Raw genomic sequence first — 25,860 nt, 5'->3', positions numbered from 1 at the left:
TCTCGCTGCTACGACTGTCAAACCGTCGAGTGCGATGAATACGACTTCCGGTCACATTTCAAAATAAGATTTTGAATGCCAGTGGTTACAAATTTTATGACAGCATCACTTTTCATATAAAAACAGCCATGGTTCAAATTGTTTGGATAGTTGACGCAGCTTAGATAGTTTGTATTAGTAAGATTAAAATATTGAGAAGGAAAAGAGTGAGCAGCTGCTTTCATTAGATCAAATTGTGACATCTAACAGGGAAGAGTGTCTAATTATATTCTGAAGGCCTCTTACTAGAATCATTTTTGAATCATATAGCCTGAAAGAAAACACTGCTATGAGATGACTCAAGAGTTCAAACCTTTAAAGCTACTGTGAGGAACCTTCGGTTTGTGTTGATTTTGGGGAACCCAGTAGACAAAGCTGTACCTCTTATCTCTTTGCTAATTTTGTCCTGTACATGCTGAAGTGGTGGTTTTGATCAAAAAATGTTATCATGCTTTCTTTAACAGTCGTATGTATCACTAACCTTAAATTTTTGCCCTGAAAAATGTAAAGAGAGGCAGCATGCAGTTAATCCCTGCGTCTGACAAATTCCCCCAACCAGCAGTTTCAGAAATTAAAAATAATATAGAAATATATAGAAATAATCACTTTTGTCACTGATGGTCTGGTTTGCTTTTGTGGGGCATAGAAAGTAATCAGAATAATTTCAGTCTGTTTCATAACCAGAAGAAAACTCCTCACAGGAGCTTTAAGTAATGTGTCTCTTATTCACACAGTCCAATCCTTGAGTAAGTATAAGACTTTTATTTTGCATCACCCATGTTCTCTAGACTCTATATACACACTATTTTCTCTTACTACAACATGGGGTAAGGTTCTTTCTTCTTTGTTTATAAACGATACAATATGATGAAGTTTGTAAACTTTATGGCTCGTTTGGAAATTTAACACTTACTATCAAGTACAAGGATGTACAGCAGCTTTCAAACAGCCGGGTTTATTCTGAAGGGATCAGACAGGATGTGACGTTACCAGGACGACCACAATCAGATCGTAGTGAGTTGGACGGGCTGACTGAGATGGCAGATTTGTCGTTGTATTTAACGAATGTCAACGTTTCCCTTGGGCAAACTATGGAAACTGATAAGGTAAGTTCCTGCAATACAAGTTTCGGCATTTTCCATTTTCTTAAATGAGAAAACAAAGATTTTTTAGATTATTACCAAATAACTTCCTTAGCTGACAAGCTAACAGTCAACAAACAAAAAGTAGCTTAAGCTAATAAACGCACGAGTGCTTTGCAGTGGTGATGTCAACCGTTTGTCATAAACTTTACTTAGCTTCCTCATTGAAGTTGCAGTAAGTAATGAAGTTAATGATTTCACTACATATAACCATAGTTTAAAAAACTTTGATAGGGAAGGTTTTTATATGCTGCATTGTTTGTTTTAAGATTTTATCATTTGTCAAAAGTGTGAAAGGGAGCATATCAACTTCATTAGAATATTTGTTGGCCTGCTTACGACTTGGTCATCGGCCTTTGCGCATTTACTGTTAATTCATAACTTAAAGTGTAATGACATCATGTACATCAATTGTCTATTTTTAATTACTTTCAGAGTCCAGGAGGGGCAACGGACTTTGAGAGGGTAGAGATAGGGGACTTTGCTGAAAGGCAGGGGAAAGTGAAGGTTCCCCGCAGAACCATCTACTTTGCCAGTGGGGAGACCATGGAGGAGTTCAGCACCGATGAAGAGGAGGAAGAGGAAGAACCTCTAAAGACAGACGTCCTTACTGTAGATCCGGTAGGCTAAATCAAAAAGTCCCTTCGCTGAACCCATCAGGTTTATACATATACTGGAACAGCCTCAGGTGTAACACATATGATGTTGGTGGTGTTTGCAATAGATCAACCTTTTCCGCTGTCTTGTGTGGAGAAACACAACTTCGGTTTCTTTAGTTTATCAAAACATAAATGGCTGATCACCTTCAAATGTATTCCAGCTGCGGTTTGAGTGTCAAGAGTCTGAATACATAAAATTAACAAAATGAAAAATTCAAGAGTTATGCTTTTCATCACTATACTGCTCTGCTGATCTCCAGCAGCTGATCTGTTTAAGCTACTCCTCAGCGGCTCAGCATTACTCTTTAAAATATAAATACAAACTCTTTGCCAACAGCAAGACAGAAACATACACAAAAGCAGATTAGCTACATATATAAAACTCCCTAGCTCCCACAAAGTAAGGCCTAGAGGTCTAAAATATTGATGACATGACATGACATGATGTTGAAGGCATGTGGTGTATCTGTCTATGTCTGTGATACAGCATGTCAGAGCCACTGTTCTTCAAACATGACTCATTATAGGCAAAATATTAATTTTCAAATGAGCCCCCACACATGTATTTCAGCTTCAGAGTTCTTCTATTATTAGCTATGCACTTTGAACAAGTTATGTGGACATGAAGTGTAAACAATTCTACTAAGATTTGTAAGTAATATTTGGTCAACATATACATTGGGTGGTCGAATTGTCATGTTTTTCCTCTCATGCTTTTCAGTCCAAACTGACCTGGGGTCCATATTTCTGGTTCCAGACGTGGAGAGTGGCCACCTCCACTATCTCAGGTAAAATATTCTACTGTCAGAGTTGGCATTCATGCTAGCAACGACCAATCAAATGTAACTGTTTTTATTTTACTTAACTCAGTCACTTTGTATTTGGTTGCCTTTATATCAGGTCCTAAGTGATAATCAGGTTTAAGAAAGTATCTTGTTATGTGCTTTGTTTAGTGTGTGATTACATGGGAGAGAAACTGGCCTCTCTGCTTGGCATCACCACTCCGAAATATCAGTATGCAATCGATGAGTACTACCGCATGAAAAAAGAGGTAGGCCTCATGCACACAGGCACATCCTTGAGTTTCAAATGTCAATTTCATATGTAAATATGAATGAAGCCACACCTTAAAAGCGTTTTACGCAGTTGTAACAACACAAAGATCAACTCTCAAATTAACAGCAATAAATGGTTAACACACTGTTGTTCTCCTGCAGGAGGAGGAGGAAGAGGAAGAGAACCATCTGTCTGAGCTTGCGGAGCAGCAGTTTGCAGAGCAGCGAAGAGGTGAGCAGGATGATCCTCGTCCTGCTACTGTGGAGCAGCCAGAAGCGTCTGGAGCTTCCTTTGTAAATATCAGCTTTGAGCTGGAACCTGAATCTCCAGTCAACACTGCAGACACCAACAGAGTCCCCTCCCCCCTCCCTTCCTGAAAACTGACACACAAAACAACTAACAGTCACACATTTCTATCAGTTGGCAAAACCTTAATTTACTTAGCTGTGTAGTTTAATAATATGTTTATTTTTCTATGTTTTTATGTTGTAAAAAAAGATCAAAGTACACAGCACAGGACAAACGGAAAAGGCTGTTGAAGTGTCTGCACTGGCCTTACCTGTGAATGTAAATTTGTGTATAGTGTGAAATCCTATGCAAGACTGAGACGTGTCATTTACTGACCAAACTGGGACTGGGCTCAACTCACTCTAACATCAGCTAAGTAAAGTGAAACAAATGCTGGATCTTAATCTTATTGAGAATCAGACATCAATCCCAGTTTTTACATGAATTACTGGGGAAGGGAGGTTCATGCTGACCTGAACATAGAGCATCGAGTGAATTGGCTCCATCTCTCGGGATAAGCAGTAACATCAACAGACACATCAAACATCTTTGCACAATGATTGATCCTGCTGCTGTTTTATATGCAAAATAAGGCATTTCATAAGTACAGTGAGATCTGTAATGCCATGGCCTCAGCCTTATCAAAGTTGGCTCCTATTTGACTTTCAAGCTATAAGCATAAGCAGGGATTAATGACAACAGCAGCCAGAACTGGTGTATTGCACTGGTAATGTTTATCTTTCATTTCATGTCATGGCTATGCAGACGTCTATGTGTTTTAGAAATAGAGTTTAAAACCTGATGGAGATTAACAGATGCCATTGAAATCACTCATATACTGATTTAAAGTATGTGTACTTTTTCATAATTAACTGGTAACATTTTCTTTTTTATTAACCAATGCTTAGAAATGTAGCTATGAGTCTTTGAATTTCATTTCATAACCTTCAAATACAAGTTCAGCATAATATACCCATGACAACCCTGCTGCCTCAGCCTTACTTCCCCAATTACTTCCCCAAGGTTACTGTACCTCCCTGCCCTTTAAATAGGACATGTGTAACATGTGGATGTACCCTGCATTCATTAGGGAATGCATGAACTAATAAAAAGATTCTTACAATTAAGCAAACATTTACTTTGAGTTGTTTAACCGACATCAAAGGCTTTCATGTGAACTTTCCCAGTCGAGGACAAATTTTTCTGGGACCCCATTAGTGCAGGGTTATTGTGTAGAATTTGGTCATAACATAGTTTGACCTATTCTTTTAATATATTGATTCACTCCAAAGCCTAAGATCTGCATGCCCAGATGGGTCGTTATAAAAATATCAACTTAAGAAGCACACATTTACTGGTAGTTAATCCCTCCTAGTCATTAGAAGTGGTAGAAATTAAACTTTCCAGTAGTTCGGACAAGAGCCTGACTGTAATTATCCCTGCTCGGATGTTGGTACATCCATCAGGAGTATTGATGACTTTCTCTATAAAATGCTAGAAAACTTGGCCAATGTAAATTAAGTAGTACTAATGTAGTTAAAATCTTTTAAAAACTGCTAGTAATCAGATGTATTGATGACTGATGATCTACTTTAACACAAAAAGCTGCCCATGACAGTGCTCCTACCTTCATGTCTGTGTTGGGGGTTCATTCTTTAAGTGTCCTTTCAGAAACATTTAATGAATGAAATGCTAATCTGAGGTGTCATAAACTTCTTAATGATTTCTTTTATCCACTGACGTGTGTCTGTGGTGTGGTGACAGGCCTCACATATCCTCAGAAATGAGCAGATGTGGAGAAATCATCCTCAAGATTTTTCAAAAGGGGCTTCGAACACATGAGGAAAGCAAAATCTTGACCTATAAGACAATGAAATGTAGCATGGGTGGGTAAGCCTCTTCACTACATTTGTTAATGAATGACATGTTTTTTATGTGTAAAAGACCAATATATGCAAAAGTTCTGGTTATTTTAACAAACCTAATGAATCTGTATATACATATTTATATTCTTTAATAAACGTTTAAACTTTGAAAAAGTTGACTTTTTGTGCTTGTATTATATATAATGGTAAATGGACTGTACTTAAATAGCGCTATTCTAGTCTTGCGACCACTCAAAGCTGCTTTTACACTACATGTCACATTCATTCATTCACACACGGATGGCAAAGGCCTAAGTGCCAATCTCCAATCAGATCTATGCCCATTCATACTCGATGGCTGTGCGTTTAGGAACAATTTGGGGTTTAGTGTCTTGCCAAAGGGCACTTTGACATGTGACTGTAGCAGCATGGGCAAGAATCTGGAGACTTCATGCATATAATACAGGGGTTAGGATTCAATATGTTGCGATACTGTAAGCAGGGACATTTTTCTAGTCTATCTAGTTGTAAGGAAAGTCACCGATATAGGACAGTTTTCTCTTGTATATCGACTGTATATTCATACTATAAAGAACACGACAAGATATGCATACAATCTGAGAAAAAATGATTTGCCATTACCAAAAAATATATATTTGTATGTTAATTAAAAATCTGGTGTTTTCGCGATTTGGTACAGTATTACAACCCAATATCAGAATACTCAAGTGTATCAATATTGTCTTATACTCCTATTCCGTGGCTCAGTGATAGAGTCGGTCATCTTCTCATTAGAGGGTTAGTGGTTTCATCCACGGCTTGTGCCATTTACTTGGGTCACACTGAAACTCATACTGCAATCGGGGGCATGGTCATTGGCGTTTGAATGTGATTAGTTAGATTTAGTTAGTTAGAGTTTCAGCCCAAAAAGATGCTACGGCGTGAGAGAGAACCAAAGCAGTGATTCAGAGAGAGTGACCCAAAGTTTTCCAAAACGATGGGCTTAAAGACCCTAAAAAGCTTCCAACATTCCATCTAACAAAGACGTATAGATTATAGCCTCTTTAACTTTAAATTTGACAATCAACCAGATGTTAATCTTTTTGTATTTTAACACTTGTTAATGGTGCGTCTTTGATAAAAAAAGAATATTGACACATTTAGGAATTGTAAGAAAAATAAACATTTAATTAAAAGGTAAATGACAAAATTATGTTTTAGGTCTTTACAGGAATAAAACAGGCAAGAACAATAAGATTTACACAGAACACCGGGTCTGGATTTCCTCCTTTAAACCAGCTCTTTCCTTCTCCCCCCTTCACTCTATCCACCTCCTTGAGGTATTCAAAATGTAGACATATAGCTCAAACTTAAGCAGAGGGACATAAATCAGCAGTAAGTTGATTCACTTTAGTTCTGTCACTTCAATGGGAATCTTCTATATCAGGGTAAGACTGTGGAACTGGAGTAACAGGATTGTCTCCAAACAGAGTGTCTCCAGATCTTTAGGTGTCGTCAAGATCAGCTGTGTTGCTGATGTCGTTGTCGTTTGCAACAAGCACTTCTCTGTTCTCATAGGTCCAGAAGCCGTTGAGGTCAATCAGGATGCTGGTAACAGTATCACCCTGGCAACTGTTTACCAAGTCCTGGAGAGTGATCTTATAGGGGTCTTTAGGCTTCACCATGTCGAAGATCTCATCCTGAGGATAGACAGTGATTATGGTGTTTTTTCTTTTTACTTTTAAACATAAAACGGCTACAAAAACTTGTACATCAGCTTGGTTCTGTACATAAAAATAAATGTTCATTTTTGTTTGTGCGATATACCTTCACATCCTGGAAGGTGACAGGCTCCTGGCCATGGATTTTCATCTGCTCCTGAATCGCCTGAACAATAAGACATACAACTGTAAAAATAAGACCCTGACACAACACAATGAGTGTAAATGTGTCTGGTTGTGGTCTTGTTTTGTACGTATTTCAATCCATATAAAAATACAAAGATAAAAAATATACAAGCTATGTTCTGGGGCTTATAGTCTGAAGCTAGGGTGAGAGTTTATCGATTAAGGATTTAAAAGTCGTGTTCAGACCAAAAGGAAAAAGATTTTTTGCCTTGTGTTGTATGTGCAAGTTTGAGAGAGGGATCATTTGTTCCCTGCGGTTAAACACAACTGCAAATATCAAGATATACTGGAAAACCAAATGCTGTCTTGTCTGGGTTTCCGACCAGACTGTGTCTGGATCTACTTTAATACCGCTTCCAGCTGCATGAGGATGACCAGTACCTAAGTTTGATGTCCTTTTTGCAAGGTCAGGTGTCTGCTCAACTCTGCTCGGCTATCTGGATTTCTGAATGGTCACCACATACCAGTGTTCTGTTTAAGTTGCAGAATGCCTGTTGATCTGCCTCTGGTAAGTGGCAGTTTTACTGCATCAAGCAAGTCAAACTTCGGCTGTGATTTAGCTAAACACAGTGGTATAAACCCCAAAGTAAACTGATTTTGTAGTCATATATTAGCATCAAACTGTTCAGAAGGATGCTCATATAACTAAATCATAATGCAGATTTTTTTTTAAGTCTGAATTGATGCTTTGTCAGGCCTAAGTTTTTTAAATGCTTGTTATTTAAAGAAGTTCAGAATTACCATTTCTAATGCAACCTCAGGACGTGAAGAGAATCTCAATGTTCAATGTTTTTGTTGAATGTTTCATGTTGAAAACATTTAAGTACTAGATATTGTTGTGGTTCGAGTAACCCTGAGCCAATTCACGGCTATTTGTGTCTTTGCACTGACTTGCTTACTCATGTGAAATTTTTTTTTTTTTGTCTGAAAAACCTTAAGAATCATTGTCCCACTAACAAAGTATTAGCTGCATGCATGTGTTGATTTTGAAACAACTGGCGCATTTGCGTGTAGGATGTGCAGTTGATACCCTAAAGAAATAGTTGAGGGAGAAAACGTTGAGGTATCCTTGATTCTCCATGTCCAGAAGTTTAAAAATGTACTGCAATGCTGCTGGCTCCTTTCTGTTTTCCAACGCCAGTACAAAGTCTAGATATGTCTTATAGTCCTGAGAGAGAAGAGAGGAACATTATGCACAGTACATCCAGCATGCAAAAGTCTGCCAAACTATAACCTAAAATGATGCACTATGGAGAGGGGCTTTAGACTAATACCCTATAATTATAAACATCAAAATAATGACATCGGATGTGTTGTGTCTGTTGCCCTGAGAGGACACACTCGATGAGCAGCTGAAGATTAACCTCATAAGTTTGTTGAAAGGTAAACATTAACACAGGCAGGTGAGAAATGAAAAGCAAACCCAGAATAAGAATCTTAAAACAATAGTGTTCATCACTCGGGGGGCATTTGAGCTGTCCTTACATTCATCACTCATCTGTATGTGTCCAACAACTCTCCTACATGTGTCCTACATTAATCGTACCATTTCCCCATCATAGGTGAGGCACTCCTGAAACACTCTGTCCAGGAAGACGGAGGTGAGCGTAGCCGTGCCGTAGCGCGAGAGCTCCTCTTTGCTCAGCATGCCATTGTGGTCCTTATCCAGGTTAAGGTACTGTCCTGTAAAGAAGCGAAGAGTTCATAGATCCATGAATAACACCCACATACAAGCTATTTATCACATACAGATCAAACAAGAAAACTGACATTTACACACACATACACACACACAAACATTTTCTCACCATAGACTCGGAGAGCAGAGGGGGCTGAGAACCAGTTGGACTCCTGACTCTCTTTAGACAGCTCTTCATCTCTTAGCTACAAGCATAGAGGGACATAGGGGGAGAGGGCGTGAGAGTTTTGGTCAACCATGTTCTAATGTTAGACCAATTCATGGAGGCATCAAGTAGAAACAGCATTGATCCATATTAAAGCAACAAATCTACACATATGTCAAGGAGACTTGTCCTGCCTATTCCTAAACTTGGTTTCGATCCTTTAACTGCAGCAGCCAGTAGTATAAAGATAACTTGCAATATTTACAAATATGCCTACACAACTGATTTCAATTAATGAGAAGAAAACAATGCATGTGGACAATGATAAAAAAAAGTTTACCTCTAGTAAGTCGTCCAGAAAACTGCAGGCCAATATATCCTGGATTTTTATCTTTCCTGAAACAAAGAAACATACAAACCCCCTCATTTAAAATGAACATGCAGATTTTCCACCTTATCTGAATCTATCACAGTTATGTATGCGTATATTGTGAAACTGCTATGTGTTGCCAATGTTGGTTTCTGTTTTTGGGACCCGGCTGGAAATAGGTTGTTCTTCAAGCCACCAGCGGAAGAACAAGAACTACAAAAAAACAAAACTGGCATCCTACAATATGAGCATAGAGGACTTTTTGGATGAAGATACATTATTTCAGCCAAATTGGATGTTCAAGTATATTCTTTGAAGCAGTATGCAAATGAAGAAATGCAGCAGAGCAAGCCTTAGTTTATTGTCACTTCTGTGCAATGAATCCTGGAATATGTAGGCAGGGCACCACTAGCTGGGGAACTCAGCTTTCTCTGGCAAGCTGGCTTTTTCTTTCATTTAACACATTTACAATCAACACTGATTGGCCAGAAGTGGCAAAAATTTACTTTAGGGAAATGTTGTTGACTTTTGTAAAGTTTCTCTAACCATCAGTCTCACCTGTCCGGAGGGGGTCGAGGAAGAAAAAGAACTTGCGAACCGCGGTGCAGACGTAGAAAGAGTAAAAGGACTTTTCCAGTCCATCCAGCTGAGGCAGAGTGGGGATGAGCTCCAGGATGTAGTTCTCCAGATCCTGCAAAGAATAAACTGTTTCAACTTCTCCTGACATTTTCATATCAGCACTTCAACCCATTATTCCCCTTCTGTGTATGGTAACTGATGGAAATACTCACCGACTCTCTGAGGTGGCCCTGTCCTGCAACATCATACAGACTCAGACCTATCCTGGTCTGATGCAGCCATACTATTTAGAGAGAGAGAATGTACATGAGCAACATTTAGTGACAAGAGATTAATGCAGTTGATTAGCAGGGCTAGGATAAAACAACAAATATCAAATATCAACATCAAAAGATATATCTTAAGGTAACCTGAGTTCAGAAAATGTGATCGGTTAGCAGGAAAGGAGCCGCTAGGACCTAAATCTGCTTGTTTTTTAACTTCTAAATGCTCATTAATCTTTGGGTAAATCAGACTAAAACATTTAAAAAAGGATGAGTGAGACAAGAAAGCAAAATAAAGATTCAACCTTTTCTCATGACGTAGTTGAAGAATTGCATGATGGAGATCCTGCCATAAGGGTCATTGGTTAGAAGCTTGGCGTACACTCTGGCTGTGAAGAATTTACTGAAGGAAATAGAGGAGATAGGGGGAGAAACATTGTTACCTTTGTTTAAGATACTGCAAAAGACAGAGTTTCAACCCCAATACATCTGATATTAGAAGTTTCCTCTTGGAATTATCCTAGCCGGATTATATTTTTCTTGACTTTTTTCCAACATTAAAATTTGGCTCTGCTGTACGGGACAAATCCAGATTTCTCTCTCATGTTTCAAAAAAAAAAAACTTTGCTTCTTTTTTTAATATTAAAACCATTTAAATCTGAAAGTGGACACTCATTGACTTACCATCTGCTTAATTTGTGTTCACTTTCTGGTTCAAAAGTTCCTTTTTATGGCCACTAAGTGCTTTTAGATTTAGGTGCAATGGTGCTATGTTTTTCCTTATCTGAATAATCTGTTTCCCCACCAGCCAAAACCCACTGACGCCAGGAGGAAATAAGTAACAAGGAAATATAAATATAAAAGGACAGAAGTTACAGGGGATTTTTCTAAAATCAACCTTTAGTCTGGCATGAATCCTTTGCACATACAAGAACACACTGTGTAATAAAAGAAGACATGCACAGGGGGTTTTACCAAAACTGTGCTGTTGCCATAGAACGTCGACTTCCTGGTACTTACTTGCACTTTAGCCCGGCCTTCTCGCCCACCTGCAGAAAGGCTTCATAGCTGATCATGGCCTCCTCTCCGCTCACTGGAGGAACCTGGTGCTTGTCAAGCAGAAACCACAAATTCTACAGAAAGACAAAATGACAAGAAAGAGAACTGACACCAAATAACAACCCCACAGCATCGTTATTTATGCATTAATGTGTCATTATATTGTGTCTGACTACATCTATATGGGTGTGTGTTTCACCTGCAGCTCCTCATTATCCAGCAGCTCTCTGCTCTTCCTCTGGAGGAAAACAGCTCTGGATTCCTCTCGCAGCTTTTGAAGCAATATTTCGTCCTCTGCTGGTAGCTGCAAAAAAACAACACCATCATCATCATCATCATCATCATCAATTGAGTTATGTTAATTGTGCAAATCTTCGTCATGAGACAGCAGTTTTATTTATCGAACTCGTACTCTGTTGGCAGCTACATATCACTAACATAATGATAATCCTCATTAGAGCAACTGTCAGCATTGATTCAACATAACATAGCACTCTGTAATGTTATCATCAACAGTGGTAAAATTAGAGCCTGACAGTTGTGTTGGTTAGCTGATATTAGTGGTCATATGGACCACTCACAGGTAATGCAGATAATACAAATATGCAATAAATTATACTTTGGGGTGCTATAGAAATGGAGTCATCACATAGTTTGTCCAACAAAGCGCCCCTGGCTCACACAGCAGAGCATCACAACTGAGCAGCCGTTGGCCCTCACTAAAGTCAGTTAACAATGTATAATAATGTACAAAGTAAAACATCTGTTAATAAAGTTATTTGTTTAAGAAAGCAGACTCCTGTCTGCAATCGATGATCTTTCCCTCCTTTAAACTTGGTATATGTAGTTGAATATATATGTAGTTAAAATCGTCACACCGTCAAACATCTAAATTGTGGATGATGTTATGTCCAAACCAACTGGTTTTACAACTAACTGGTTTCTTTAAGCCTGTGTTTCTTGTGCTAACCTCAAAGCAATAGTTGTTGTCTGCCTCAATCACCAGATTAGTCACACATTCATAAAGATATTGTCGGCAATTGTAAAGTTGAATCTGATAAATACAGCCCCTGATGAGAAAACAATCAGTATTTGTTTGACGGATGGCACAGAGTGTAGTCTTCAATACAATAACACAACACAATCAAAACTACATAACTAAAAACACTTTGGATAGACATATGTTACGCATTAGTTATTATACCCTGTAGTAAAACCGTGGGATGTTCTTGTAGGACTTGTCTTTGTCGCTTCCTCCCCTCCACTCTGTGTAATATTTGGTGAACAACTCAGTCTCCTCCGCTTTCTTTTCCTCATCACTTCTCTCATCTGTACAGCAACAGACAAAAAACAACAACAACTTAGTATTTGTAATATTGAAACCTTTCCGTGCAAAGAAGCTAATGTTAGCCAGCATGTAAAGTAGACGTTGGTTTACATCTTGTCCCACCTTTTTCGGAGTTTTCTAACCTCCTTTTCAAAGTATCCGACCAATGAGACTGTTGCCCTTGAGCCATTTCTGCTAAAAATGTCTTGTATGTATTGTTTCATGTGTAGAATCTTTCCATCCCAAAAATCGAAAACATTCAGTGTAGTCGATTTGTGTACAAGGTAGCCAACCAACCCAAATATGGGACGTCAAGCTGCTGACTGAACAAGAACATGTTTTCCGGTTTGACGGTTTGTATTCCAAAATAAAAGCCGCATTTCTATGCAACTAAAAAAAGTAGCGTACTGTTAATACCCAAGGTGGTATCAACCGTTGATTGAAATTGAATATGCGTTGCAATGATATCAAGGCCTCATTTTCCCATTGTGGGAAAATGTCCCCGTTGTGGGATCAATAAAGCTTTATTTATTCTATCTATTCTATCCTATTCTATTCTGTTCTATTCTCATTGTCTATTGCAGTTATTATAGTTTTGACATTTTCATTGTTTTTTATATTTATTTGGTCTTTCATTTTTCTTTTTTAATTTCAGTTTAGTTTTAGTTAGTTTTATGAGTTCATAAGTACTTTTATTTTTATTTTGAGGAATTGACTAGTTTTAGTTTAGTTTTTGTGTTGGTTTTAGTTTTTTAGGTATTAAGAGGAAAGCCTTGATTTAAAGAAACTGAAAAGGGTAGGATGAAAGAATGCATGACGTCAAATATGATTTTCATTATGTCTTTTTATTCAGGGTTTCTCGAGAAGTCAAACAGAGCAGGACAAAGTGGTATAGCAACTACAGTGTGAATTGGGGGGGGGGGGGCTGAGCTGATTTTAACTGCAATTCTATTTAGTCTAAGTTCACATTGCATTGTTGATTGTAGTTTTTATTTCGTTTTAATTTTTTTTCTTTTTTTCAGTTAATGAAATTATTTTGTCACTGCTATTTTTCCTTTTGTTTTAGTCTTCTAAGCTAAATTCTAATCTATCAGGCTCAAAATTGAGACTACAGCAAATTGACATCAATTATTATTCTTGAAAGATTCTACAAATATTAAACATTTCTGGCCTTTTACATTTTAAAGTTGTGGCCTTCATTTTGAAACCAATTGCGTATTCCGGTCTTTCTCTGGTTATCTTCAAAAACTTGACGCATCTCACAAACGGAGCTGTCAAACGTTGATGACGTCACAATGTGTGCGACTAGAGTCATGCCTGTGGTTGCGTTGGTAACTTTTGTCCATGAAGTTATGTTAAATAAAGGTGCTATATTTGTAATTTAATTTGAATATTGAGGGCACGTGCGAGCCGCGGATAAAGGAAATTGTATAATCTGTAGAGCCAACGACAGAGTTATAGTTTCTGCTGGCATTTTGAAACAGCAAGGTTAGCTAGCTAGCTTAATTTCCAGGTCATTTATACTTGTAACAGCAAGTCTAGGTTTTCTGTTTTTTTCGTTTGGGTTATACAAGTAGGATAATTAAGTAATATGGATAATTTGATTTAGAACTTAAGTGGATATGAAGCTTAGTAATAATTAATCTATATTAAGTTTCAACAAGCCCAGTAGTTAAATATCAAACATGGGCTCCACCTTGATATTAAAAGTAAGAGTATGCTTAAAACCCTTGACACCTTTCCTTCGCCAAGGAAGTTCAGCTTTATCCACACTTCAGACGTCCATGTGTAAGTCATCACAGCTGCCTCTCTTAGCACGCTTTCTCTGTACCAGAAATTCTAACCCAAACCTAGGTGGCAGACAAACAGACAAAAGGAACAGTGGACAAGGTGGAGTGAAAAAATACACCATCAGACGTAGGGAAGAGGGATTGTGGGATGATTATGCGAAGGGAAGGGAGGGAGTTTCTAAATCTGTCTTTGCTGCTGGGACGGCAAAGAGGACCAGAGAGATGCTGATGAGGAAATCAGCTCTGATATCTCAGGATGAGCAGGAGCCTGAAGCGAGGAAGATAAAAGAAGGTAGGACACGGGAACTACTTCAATAGGCATCTTTTACACTAAGGCAAGGATATTGTTTGTAGGAATAATGCAGCTCAAATAAGAGTGAACAAATAAGTCCAGTTTTTCTTGTAGTACCTACTGGTAAGACACTCAAATGACTCAAAGTTTTGTTTAATCATGTTTTTCTTTGACCTTATACAGTCTAGTGTTTTGGTGTTTTTGTTAAAATTTCCTTTACTGAAGCATGAATGTTTCACAGGAAAGATGCAGCCTCCAGACAGGCCACTCTCTGCTGCTGAGTGGCAAAAGCTGAAGGAGTCTCTGGGAAATTCAGAACGCTTTGCCATCCAGATGATGAGTGTGCTTTTTTCCTCTGGGTCAGACCTGGATATTGCCAAGTAAGAGGAGGATGTGTGTCTGTGTTATTGAATACATTTAGTTCAAGTCTGGTTGTCCTTACAGACCTTTCATTTTGTCCAAATTGGTTAAATCTCAAGCACTATTATGTTTAAGTTAAATGTAAATAACTGAATAGGAAATACAAGCAAGGCGAGTAGGCTATTGACACTAAAGAATTAGTTATGTGTATGCTTTAAACATGAACTAAACCTTTCCATGACAGGTCTCTGCTGACTTTTGTTGCCATGGAAACAGGGACACTGTCTTACGAGCTGCTACTTCGGTACCTGACGCTGTGTGTGAGTGGCGCCCATGACACAGAGGTGTTTGATGTGTATGACATTATGCGGGGAAGTTTCCATTCACTCGAGACGGGAGCCTCCAGCCTCTTTATCAAGTCCTTCAGCCGGACGGCAAGGTGGAGGGAGGCTATCAACATCCTGCAGGAGCTCAAGAAGGTGGGGAGTGTTCTGATTGTTACTTAAAAACCTTTACTCATAGTGTAGCTGAAGAACATGACATCCATACTCTATCATCACCTGGTTTTACTGTCATCGAAACAGGTCTTTACCCCATCACAACGCAACTATAGTGATATCATCTCAGCAGCAATGAAACACAGTGACACCACCACTGCCTGGGCTCTTTATGATGAGTTAAATGAAAAGGGTCTTAGCCCAAACCAGGAGACCTGGGAGGCTCTGTTTGAGGGAGTGAGGCAGAGTCGGGAGGAAAAAGGGAAGGAGGCAGAGGCCATGCCTCAGTCTGAGACCCAGGAGAGGCTGCTGGGGATTCTGCTCTACATGAGGAACAACCAGATCTACCCACAACACAGCCTCGCCAACAGCATCAAGTCCTGGTTTGAGAGGTGCATGAGAGTGATTAAGATAGTTAGGCTATCTGGGAATGCATTAGATAAAGAAAATAAATCCCACTAACTATTAATAACATAGAATTAATACTATTATTTTTACGAAATGCTTAACATCAAGTAAAACACAACATTTAAAATAATTATTAGAGTGTCATCACTCTGAAGTTTAGCAAAGTCTTTAAAATATTAGAATTTTCCTGAAAACGTTTATAAATGTTTAAGCAAAACACATTGAATGATGACAAGGAATTGTTTATGATCTTTTATTATTTATTTAAACATATTTTGGCAAGTCTTGGAGTGAAAATTGATGAATGATGACCTAACAAGTTGAGTTAAGATATGGCTTCTGAGTACATTTACTTCTTCTATTATAACTCTGACTACTCCTCGCTGTCATTTCTCTATTCTCTGTCTGTCACGACCTCCCTGTCTTCAGTCTCACAGGAGAGAAATGGACAGGAAGTTGGACCAGCCCCACCGCAAAGTAATTATAACACTTTAACATGAATCTTCAAAGCAGTTTATGCGTTTTCATCAATCTTTGTGCAAGCACAAAATTGTTTGTTTTGTATGTATGCATCAGATATTTATGAATATATGTGTTTGTGTGTATTTAGGGGTGTGTGTAGGTGTTGTGGGTCTGCATTAGAGTCCATCCAGCTGACTGTTGAGGAGTACCAACAGCTGAAAGGCGGAGTGATGTCTGAAATCATTGAGGGAAAAGATGTTTTTAACAAGACAACACCAGAGGTACACACACAAATAACATACAACATAATTCATGATACTAAGTTGGATATATTGACTTGATATACTGCTTCGCAAAAAAACAGATGAAGATACGTTGTTTACTGGTCAACTAGTTCAGACAATAATATATATATATAAATATAAATATAAATATGATGTATTTGCCCTTCTTTTTCTAATTGGACATAAGTAAGCTTAAATAACAATTCCAATTGTTCTTAAAAAATATGTCAAAAGATTGTCTCTCTTAAACAAAACAAATTAACTGAGACTTGTCATGTCAGCAGAGTGGTATATTACATTTCCTGCTCCCTCTAACTTCTGCTAGATGGCGTCATGTGCACATGGAGCATCAGATTGCTGAGGTACATACAAACTCTCAGTAAACTCTGGGCTGTTTAAACAACTGCTTTCATTGCAGAAAAATGAGAGTGAAACATCTTACGAACAGATCTCTATTTGAGGAACTAAAAAAAGACTTCACTAATTCATTTCTTTAGACTGGTAGAATTTGATTGCTTGTATAAGACACAGAAGAGGATACCACCCAGTTGCTCCTATTGTTGACTTCATAATCTATTTTTGAGGGGGATAGGACAGGTCGAGATAAAGCCTTTCAGACACTTGAATAGTACAGCTAACTGTCTGTAGTTTCTCTTTATGCGTGCTAGCTTAACACCATCTTAATTTATTGAAATTTTAGGTATAAAAATTGCATTCAATTACATTATCTTTACTCATTACAATCTTATAAACATAAAACAGAAATTAAATTAATGGTCATTAATGGACATCTTGGGAAATTATAAGCTTTCTTACCAAAAGTAAAATAAAAGATTGACACCACTCTCATATGTGTGCATTAAATAAGATGGTAGTCCCAGCAACAGGCTGATCTTAAATCGGCAAAAAGACTGGAAACAGAGGGAAACGGGAGCCTGCATGACACAAACCACAAATTGTCATTTGGATGTTTATTTACTCACTTAGTTATTTTAGAACCAGATGTAGCAGGCTTATTAGTTTTCTCCAGGGACTAGCTGTTTCCCCTCGTCTTTATACAAATAGCTTCATAATTGAGAGATGTGAAAATGATATCAATCTTTGCCAGAAGTTTCTAATACTTTTATGATTTTTTATGGAAATTACATATTTTGCATGTAACAATGTAGTATGTGTAAAGGCCTACTGCATCATTATTAGTCATTCAACATGTGGTTTTTAAGCAATAGGACTCACATGACCTGTTCGATAGACAGGCAGCTTCAGCACACAGACTATTAGAATCCTTATACTAGCAAACAGGGCAGCAAACAAATGCATGCAAAATTAAACAAAGAAAATACTATGCATATGTGCACTGTGTGTGTGTGTGTGTGTGTGTGTGTGTGTGTGTGTGTGTTGTGAGAAAGCAAAGACACAAGCTTTTCATTGGATTGAAATGTACTGTCTGTTATTTTATAATGTCAATAATAACACATACTGAAAGGTAGATCTTGGAACTTGGAAACATAAGTAATCTGAAGTTTATGATATGTAATGTCATAAACTTTGAGATGGTGAGGTGATTTGCATGCGTTTTTTGTGTTTTTCAGTAGTCAGGGAGATTTTGTCAGTGCAACAGTTAGTTAAATTTAGGGGATTTCCAGCATGTGAAGCACCATGTGAATCTGGACCACAACTACCTCCCACCGAGGAGAAAGACCAAGGAAGGCAGCCAGACTTTTTAACTCGACTTTATTAATTCCAAATTCAAGGCAATTCATCAAAAGGGCAAGCAGAGTGCTTCAGACAACAGTGAAGAAACAGATGCAGACCGATGGAGAAAGAGAGGAAGGAAATATATGCAAAGGGGAAGAAGAGCTGTGTTTGCCTGTATGTGGTGATTACAGCCAGCAGCTTACCATGCTGTATCTTTATGCACAGATAGATTTATAGATAACAAAGCAGAAAGAGGTCATTCATTTTAACACTATACTGAGCAATCACCAAATAGTAACCTCTTTATTATGTAACTCAAAAGATATCATAAATCCCTTTGGTGAAATTTTCTGACACACAGTTTAAACAGAAATGATTAATCCCTGAGAGTGCAGTTTCTAGTGGTGATGTATTGTGCTCCATAACAAGAACAAGAGCAAAGTATGGGCTTTTTTAATTTTGAAATATAATTACAAGGTTAGCCTCTACATTATTTTCTGGTATTGCTTCTGCTTCTATAAGCAATCAGTGATTTCAAATATCCCTTTATTGCAATTTTAAATAAAGTAAGGTCCCATAAATGTATTTAATTGTACTTTAAAGAACACAGACTTGTGATAAAGTATATTTATTAACATGCATCCATCCATTAGTTTTGTCAACTTGCCTTAGAGGGCCATAGGGTGGAGGTATTTTATTCATGATAAAACAGATGCTATAAAAAATAAAAATATGAAACTCATAACCAAATAAAAATAGATGGAACTGATTTGATAAACGTATATGTAAAATAAACTCAACAGGAAGTTCCTATGGAAGTAGTACTGCTGAAGCATAGCGCTTAATGTCATAATGGTGCAGAAATGGCATTGTGAGCTTTTGTGCAGGTGCAAGTGTGTGTGTGTGTGTGTGTGTGTGTGTGTGTGTGTGTGTGTGTCTGTGTGTGTGTGTGTGTGTGTGTGTGTGTGTGTGTGTGTGTGTGTGTGTTTGCATGTTTGTGTTAAGCAGTCATATAATCCAAAGCTGCACAATGAGCTGGTTTCACATATCGGCTCTGGAAAGTCCCTGGATAATTATACTGGACTTTCTCTCCGTCTCTCTCCTCCTCTGCCTCCTGCTCTCATTTTTTTTCTCATTTTTAATCTTTTTTATTTTTTATCGTTAGGATATTTTTCAGCTTTTGCCATTATAGCCAATTGCTCTCCTCATCTCCACACTTCATCATTCCATCAGTCTTTTTTCTCAAATTTTTATCCCCCCCATGCGCCCGAAACACACATCTCCCCCATCTCAACCAAAACCAGCCTCCATTATGAAACTGATTTATGTTCTTGTAGAAATAGATGGCTTTTGATCTAGAACACAGATCCATCAGAGGAGGAATATTAAAATCGTTATTACGTTTACTGTCACATTTTGATTGTGCATCCGTGATAGTGTGCACGCAGTCGAGTTTCAAGTCCAGGGGATTTCACAGCGCCTTATTTCCATACTGCTGCTCTCTAAAAGTGAAAGCACTTACAGTGTTCACGTGCTGGAGGACTATTCTCAGCTTCAGCACTACTTTTCTGCTATGCTATAAAGCTGTAACACTGTATTTTACACACTGACTGGAATGGCACTCAAGATGAAGCCTTCTTTATTCCCTGCATTGAGATACAAGAGATACAAAAACATTTGACAAACTGAAACTTAATTTGCAGAATCTTTTTTTTTGTTTAAGGCAAACCTTGAATATGTACAAATGTCCTTCCACATTAGACTGTTTACATACATGCTTTATTTTGCCCCCTTTAAAGAAATTAAATATAAGTGTTGACTACTTGAGTATGACCAAATGTAGTACATACTAAACAGCAGAGTCCAAACCAACAGTATACCACTTCACATTTTGTTACTTTAGTCTCATCTAAAAAGTTTTCTCCAACCAGGAATAAAAAATAGTTATCATCAGTGTGTACATTTGCTAAGCTATTAAACTTTACCAAGGTGCCAGCTGGCCTTCTGACATCTCAGTTACGAGAAGGAAAGGACAGGTAGATTTATGACTGTGATCAGTCAGTGAGAAAGCAGCCAACCATCAGGCCAGTCAACTCACAGGTGGCATGACGGCGAAAGATACGCTCGCTTGATCACAATGAGGAACAAGCCACTGATGCTGTTATCAAAGAGTTCCTGTACATTTTCAGAACTGAACATATTTAGTCAGACGTCCAGTTAAACAGACACTTAGATATTCACTTAAACTGGAAATGAGTAAGTCTGGAAATTTACCCAAATATACTTGCAAGCGAATTGTGTAGATAATGCACTGACAACTCTAAAATTAAAGTTCATGCATGCTGAAGAAATAACAGATAAAGAAAAACTGAACATAATTTTTTTGTGATTGCTTACTCTAATTATAAGTTCATTTAATACAGCTCCTCTAATACCTCTAATCTTTGAAAAGAGATCTAATATAAAAGTACCTAGTTGAGTCAATTTTTTCCTTAGCTTTTTCCAAAAAAATACAGATCAGTAACATTTCTTGTGCATGTTCTGCTGTTTTTTGTAAGATTAGGTTTTATAAGAAGAACTTGTCTACACAAAAGTACAGATCAGCAACATCCTTGCAAGGCACAGTATATACCATAAAAACCAGATGCATTTTTATCTTTATTTCTTATTTTTAGTATATATAATGCACACATTTGACATTTTTCTTACTTCTATTTTTATGTATATATATATGTTTCTCCATGCTTCTCTCTATATCAGAGCAACTGTAACACCCAAAGTTCCCCCTGGGGATAAATAAAGTATTTCTGATTCTGATTCTGATAGCACACATTCTATATTGTGGATTATTGGAAGGGGATCTTTATACTGCATGCCTAATTAGTACATGAATATCCATGATGATCAAAGCAGACGGCAAAGAATTAAATTTCCATTTCACTCAGTAAAGGATGAACAGGAAAAACCACCAACAACAACCATTAATTAAATGTAATCCAATTTGTCTGTCTTGCAATCTACACATTATTTCTCGATCTTACTTGGAGAGTCAGTCATTCAATCTCATGAATCTGAATAAGAATTAGCTCAAGGGATAATTATGTCTGTCAGATGGTCAGTCCAGAGATTTAAAGAGAACTATCTTTGTCAACCATTGGATGGATTACCATGAAGTTTTATAAGGACATGCATCATCCTTGGAGCATGAATTCTACTGACTTTGGTGGTCACCTGACTTTCCCCCTGGTTTTACCATGTGTTCAGATCTTTATTGTTCTAAAATTTTCCAGTACTATATGACCAAATACCTGCCGAACTAATTATATTCCCATCAGCCTCAGCCTCAGCCTCAGATGCGCATACACGCTTAGTTTAAGGGATAATTTAGACTGCAATAATTATCTGCTAAATACCAACATATTAGTATTTTGTTTTTTAACTTCCTTCACTTTTGGCATAGTACAAACAATACAAATGAAATAAAATTATCATGAAAAAGTCTCCATCTTTGGTTCAATGTAATATTATGATACTGTACATTTGTACTGTGTCGAGGTACTCATTACAGTCCATAAACAACGTAATCAATGTACTCATTATGGACCATACTGTCAAGGTAGTCATATCAGCCCACATTTCAGATCACTCATCACAGATCGAGATATCAGTGAACTCATTACAGATCATGTTATCAATGTATTCTTCACAGATCAGATTGTCCAAGTACACAGTCATTACCCTCCATGTTTTGAAGTATTCATTACAGACCAGAAAGTGTGGAGGATTATCAAAAATAAAATGCCTAGAATGAAAATGAAAAAGGGGAAAGGAAAGAAAGGGTGAGGGTAGGTCCCTGCCCTAGGTGTATTATAAGGAAAAAATAAATGAGAAATATATATTTTATTGGGTTAGTAACTTCATGGCTGGACTCCATCTCTAAACGAATTTGAGTTTTTGAAACCTCAATAAGTGTTATTTGTTCCATTTCATATATGTCCCATAGTTTTTGTATCCATAAGTTATAGGTAGGTGGAGCAGGCTTTAACCAATTTAACAGCCGTAATAAACAGAATTTGGAGTAAGTAATTTGACTCCTACCTTCTATACGAGCAAGTTTCATTCCTAACAGGGAGAATCGTGGGTCCTGTGGGATGTCAGTATGCATTATTTCCCCTATAGCTTTAAATACATTTAAACCACTCCAATAACTTTTCAGTTTTGGGTATGACCAGAATGTATGCACATAGTTGCTCACCTGTGCCCCACAATTCCTCCAGCAACTGCTAGAAGCCGAGGGGTTCATCTTAGCTGTTATGTGTGGTATTCTAAAAAACCTGGTTATAATCTTCCACTTGTATTATCTCCATGTATTTGAGCATGTAACTAGGTGTGCATATTAGTATTTTTATTATAAACATGTTAGCATGCTTATGTTACCACTTAACTCAAAGCTATGCTGTGCTTACGTAGATACAGCCTCACAGAGCTGCTAGCATGACAATAAGCTCTTGTCTTGTTAGTACATTGTATCTGCCTGTTCTTAGCCTTGTTACATTGCATGTATCTAGGAGAAGCCTCTATTAACATGTACTTGCTACTTTAAAATCATCTCAGCCTTTATAGACTTTATAACAATGGCACAATATCCAGGTATAACTTCACTTATGTTTATCTTTTTCTTTTAATCTGCATCTCTGACTGCCCTATTTTCTCTTAATATCTTAATCTCTCTCTGCTTAGTTATCACTGTCTATCTCTCTATTAATGTGTCTGTTCAGGAGTTGGAGAGGTTCAAGGCATTTGTGAAGAAGAAGCCAGCTTTTGATGTGGTCGTGGATGGACTGAATATAGCAAATATCAACAAAGACAAAAGCAAGCAGTCGGAGACGGTGAGAAAACACACTGATTTTGATCTCTTTTAACACAAACATAATTTATTATTTTCCAGTCTGAATTTTTAAAATCTCCACATGTGCATGCAGTTTTACAGTCTAGACTGGTTTCTTCCTACTCACAGTTTATTTAATGTTAGGGGTTTTTTACTGGTTGCATTATGACTTTGCAACTGGCCAATAGCTGATTCTAATAACACCTAGCCCACTTGTTTGCCCACATCTGTCTGATTTTCAGGAAGTGTGTGTGTGTGTGTGTGTGTGTGTGTGTGTGTGTGTGTGTGTGTGTGTGTGTGTGTGTGTGTGTGTGTGTGTGTGTGTGTGTGTGTGTCTATCTTCTAGTCAGTCTTTCTGTCTCTCTGCAATAATGTTAGAATATGTCACATCTTTCTCAGTTGTTTTGTGGCTTCAAGACAAAGGGAAGTACAAACAGAGAAATCTGTTTACCTATCTAGTCATCTAGTTTATAGAAGGTTACATACATTATTAAAATTTATGCAAAAGCGATATACATTTGCATAACGACCAGTGACAAAAACTTTTATTCAAATGCATGTAGGAATGAAAAAGGTCAGTGTCTCTGTATATTAATTATGAAGATACCTCCTGAGTTTATGATATGAAAAGTACACAGTGACGGCGTCAACACTTTGAGGCTGTACTTATGCACAATAGGAGTTCAGCAAAACGTCAACGACAATATGCTAACATGCACAATGCTAATATTTACCATGTGAAACATCTTAGTTTAGCACCTTAGCATGCTTATTGATTGAGTTCTTAACTTTTACAGGTTTATGTATATTAACTGAGATTTTGACCTGATTCAAATTCAGAAGATCACCAAAGTTATTACAATTAATCCTCAAGTGAAGCTAAATGTGTGCACCAACTTTCATGGCATCTATCCAATAGATGTCGACACAATTTGATTATAGGACCAAATTTCAACTCTACAGTGGTGCTACAGAAAAAGTCAGAGGATCCCCAAAGTCATTTGGCTCCACAAATGTCTGTACAAATCTTAACTGCAATCCATACAATAAATGTTAGGATTTTTTATTCAGGACCAAAGAGGTGGACTGGCTGATGCAGAGGGACATTGCCATCCATAAAGGCATCTCACTAACATGGGTTAGAACTATATATATAAGGCTTATGACTCTCAGATTAACTAGAGCCACATCGAACAACCTAACAATTGATTCCCCAGATTACACAGTCCATTCTAGTGTAATAAAACTGATGGTTCAGTGCTATGACATAAAAGAGAGGTAGTTTTACTTGAACCAATGGCTAATTGACAGAAGTGCTTCGTTGCTTAATATTTTCCATGTTCTTGTTGATTTGTGAAATTTTTATTGTTTAGATTGAGCAAACTAAATAAAATCATGAAAAAGTGCCTTATGGCATGATCCATTCAGAAACAGTGGTTCTTCCTGTCTCTTTTGTGTTTATATAAAAATAAAACACACCCACTTTCCAATTCTTGTAGTTAGTGTTACATTGATTGGTGCAAACAATGTAAAAATGTATCTTAAAAACCTGAGTTGGTCCAGAGTATGAAGGTTAATGGAACTGGCATCTAGACATTTGTGTCATTAAATAATCTGCTGCTTAATTTTAACATAAATAAAACTATTTATTATGCATGTTATGCATGTGTGTGTTTCAGTTATTGGCTGTGGTGTCAGAGCTGCAGAGTCAGGGCCTGACTGTTCTGGTGTTGGGGAGGAAACACATGCTTAAGCCTTCCATATTCTGGCAGAGAAACAACATGGACCTTATCCGGCAGAAAGCTCACTGTTTCTTCACTGACAACATGTGAGCATCTGATGTTAAAAAACGAATAGTATGGAAAACACCCCATAGAAAACAAAACATACATTTGCACCGTAGTCTACACAGAAAATGTTATGAGAATACTACTTACTTACTTACTTACTTACTTACTTACTTACTTGAGGAGCAGCATCTTTGAAAAGAAAATCTCATATTATCATAATTCCTTCATTTGGCTTCAATTTATTAACTGTGCAAAAGAAGAAAGTGTCTAAAGTCAAAATGATTTGTTAAATCACAGAAAAAAGCTGCTACATGTTGGAAGCTGACTGATAGTAAAACATATAGATTAAACTAGAATCAACCAGAACTGAGGATATGAATTCTGCAATACCTCACCTTTTGGTCTCTGTGTTCATCAGATCTGAAGACGACCCCTTCTTGTTGTATGCCACTTTGCATTCTGGGAACCATTGTAAGTTTGTGAGTAGGGATCTTATGAGGGACCACAAGGCCTGCCTGCCAGATGGAGCCACCAGACGGCTCTTTTTCAAATGGCAGAGGGGCCACCAGCTGGTAGTGGGTGGATTTGTTCCAGCAAGCAGGAGAGTCCGATTTCAGGTGAGGAAGAGGAGGCTCAGGAGGAGGAAAGGGTGTGAGAGGAGAGGGTCAATATTTAGGCAAAAAAGGAACATGCCAAATAACTGTGTTTATGTGTGTATGTTTAGAGTATTCCCTGCTATGACACCATCATCCAGACTACAGCAGACTCATGGCACTTTCCCTATGATGACACCGACGACAGGAGCACCTATGAAGTACCACAACGATGGCTCTGCCTCACCAATAAGGACTAAACACATACACTCAAAACTCAAATGCTTTGAACATAATTTTGGACTTGTAAATAAAACATTTCCTACAAATATCTAAGTGGCCTGTGCTTTTTAATTTAACTTTGAGCCATATGAAAATAACATTTGATTTGCTTACATTT

At 37.6% G+C, this 25,860-nt stretch overlaps 3 protein-coding genes across 4 annotated transcripts; 2 read left to right on the top strand and 1 right to left on the bottom strand.

The window, feature by feature from the left end:
• The first annotated feature begins 1,043 nt into the window (after positions 1–1,043).
• Positions 1,044–5,193, top strand: fam177a1 (family with sequence similarity 177 member A1). Its single transcript, XM_069661839.1, has 5 exons — positions 1,044–1,145; positions 1,617–1,802; positions 2,562–2,628; positions 2,794–2,891; positions 3,058–5,193. Exons 1-5 carry the CDS (start codon positions 1,077–1,079, stop codon positions 3,271–3,273), a joined length of 636 nt encoding a protein of 211 aa, XP_069517940.1. The 5' UTR covers positions 1,044–1,076; the 3' UTR covers positions 3,274–5,193.
• Positions 5,194–6,216: 1,023 nt separating this feature from the next.
• ppp2r3c (protein phosphatase 2, regulatory subunit B'', gamma) lies at positions 6,217–12,683 on the bottom strand. The gene is made up of 13 exons (XM_069661767.1): positions 12,522–12,683; positions 12,276–12,400; positions 11,271–11,375; positions 11,033–11,145; positions 10,318–10,415; positions 9,962–10,032; positions 9,729–9,861; positions 9,141–9,196; positions 8,765–8,840; positions 8,503–8,639; positions 7,987–8,124; positions 6,877–6,936; positions 6,217–6,749 (listed from the first exon to the last, which is right to left on the bottom strand). The coding sequence occupies exons 1-13, from the start codon at positions 12,586–12,588 to the stop codon at positions 6,555–6,557; spliced, it is 1,374 nt and encodes a 457-aa protein (XP_069517868.1). The 5' UTR covers positions 12,589–12,683; the 3' UTR covers positions 6,217–6,554.
• Positions 12,684–13,710: 1,027 nt separating this feature from the next.
• prorp (protein only RNase P catalytic subunit) lies at positions 13,711–25,758 on the top strand. 2 transcript variants are annotated; one of them, XM_069661954.1, is made up of 10 exons: positions 13,711–14,480; positions 14,722–14,860; positions 15,085–15,319; positions 15,425–15,729; positions 16,175–16,222; positions 16,356–16,488; positions 22,971–23,078; positions 24,757–24,905; positions 25,286–25,484; positions 25,592–25,758. In XM_069661954.1, the coding sequence occupies exons 1-10, from the start codon at positions 14,084–14,086 to the stop codon at positions 25,718–25,720; spliced, it is 1,842 nt and encodes a 613-aa protein (XP_069518055.1). In that variant the 5' UTR covers positions 13,711–14,083; the 3' UTR covers positions 25,721–25,758. The 2 variants fall into 2 exon arrangements, with proteins under 2 accessions (XP_069518055.1, XP_069518054.1); XM_069661953.1 differs by having other exon boundaries at positions 22,968–23,078.
• Positions 25,759–25,860: the final 102 nt, after the last annotated feature.

The sequence above is a fragment of the Semicossyphus pulcher genome, unplaced genomic scaffold (assembly GCF_022749685.1).
Source record: "Semicossyphus pulcher isolate SPU_LCO1_2020_fin unplaced genomic scaffold, fSemPul1.0.p SCAF_14, whole genome shotgun sequence".
In the NCBI taxonomy this organism is placed as follows: domain Eukaryota; kingdom Metazoa; phylum Chordata; class Actinopteri; order Labriformes; family Labridae; genus Semicossyphus; species Semicossyphus pulcher.
Note: the sequence above shows the minus strand (reverse complement) of the source record. Positions and strands in the feature narration are given on the sequence as shown.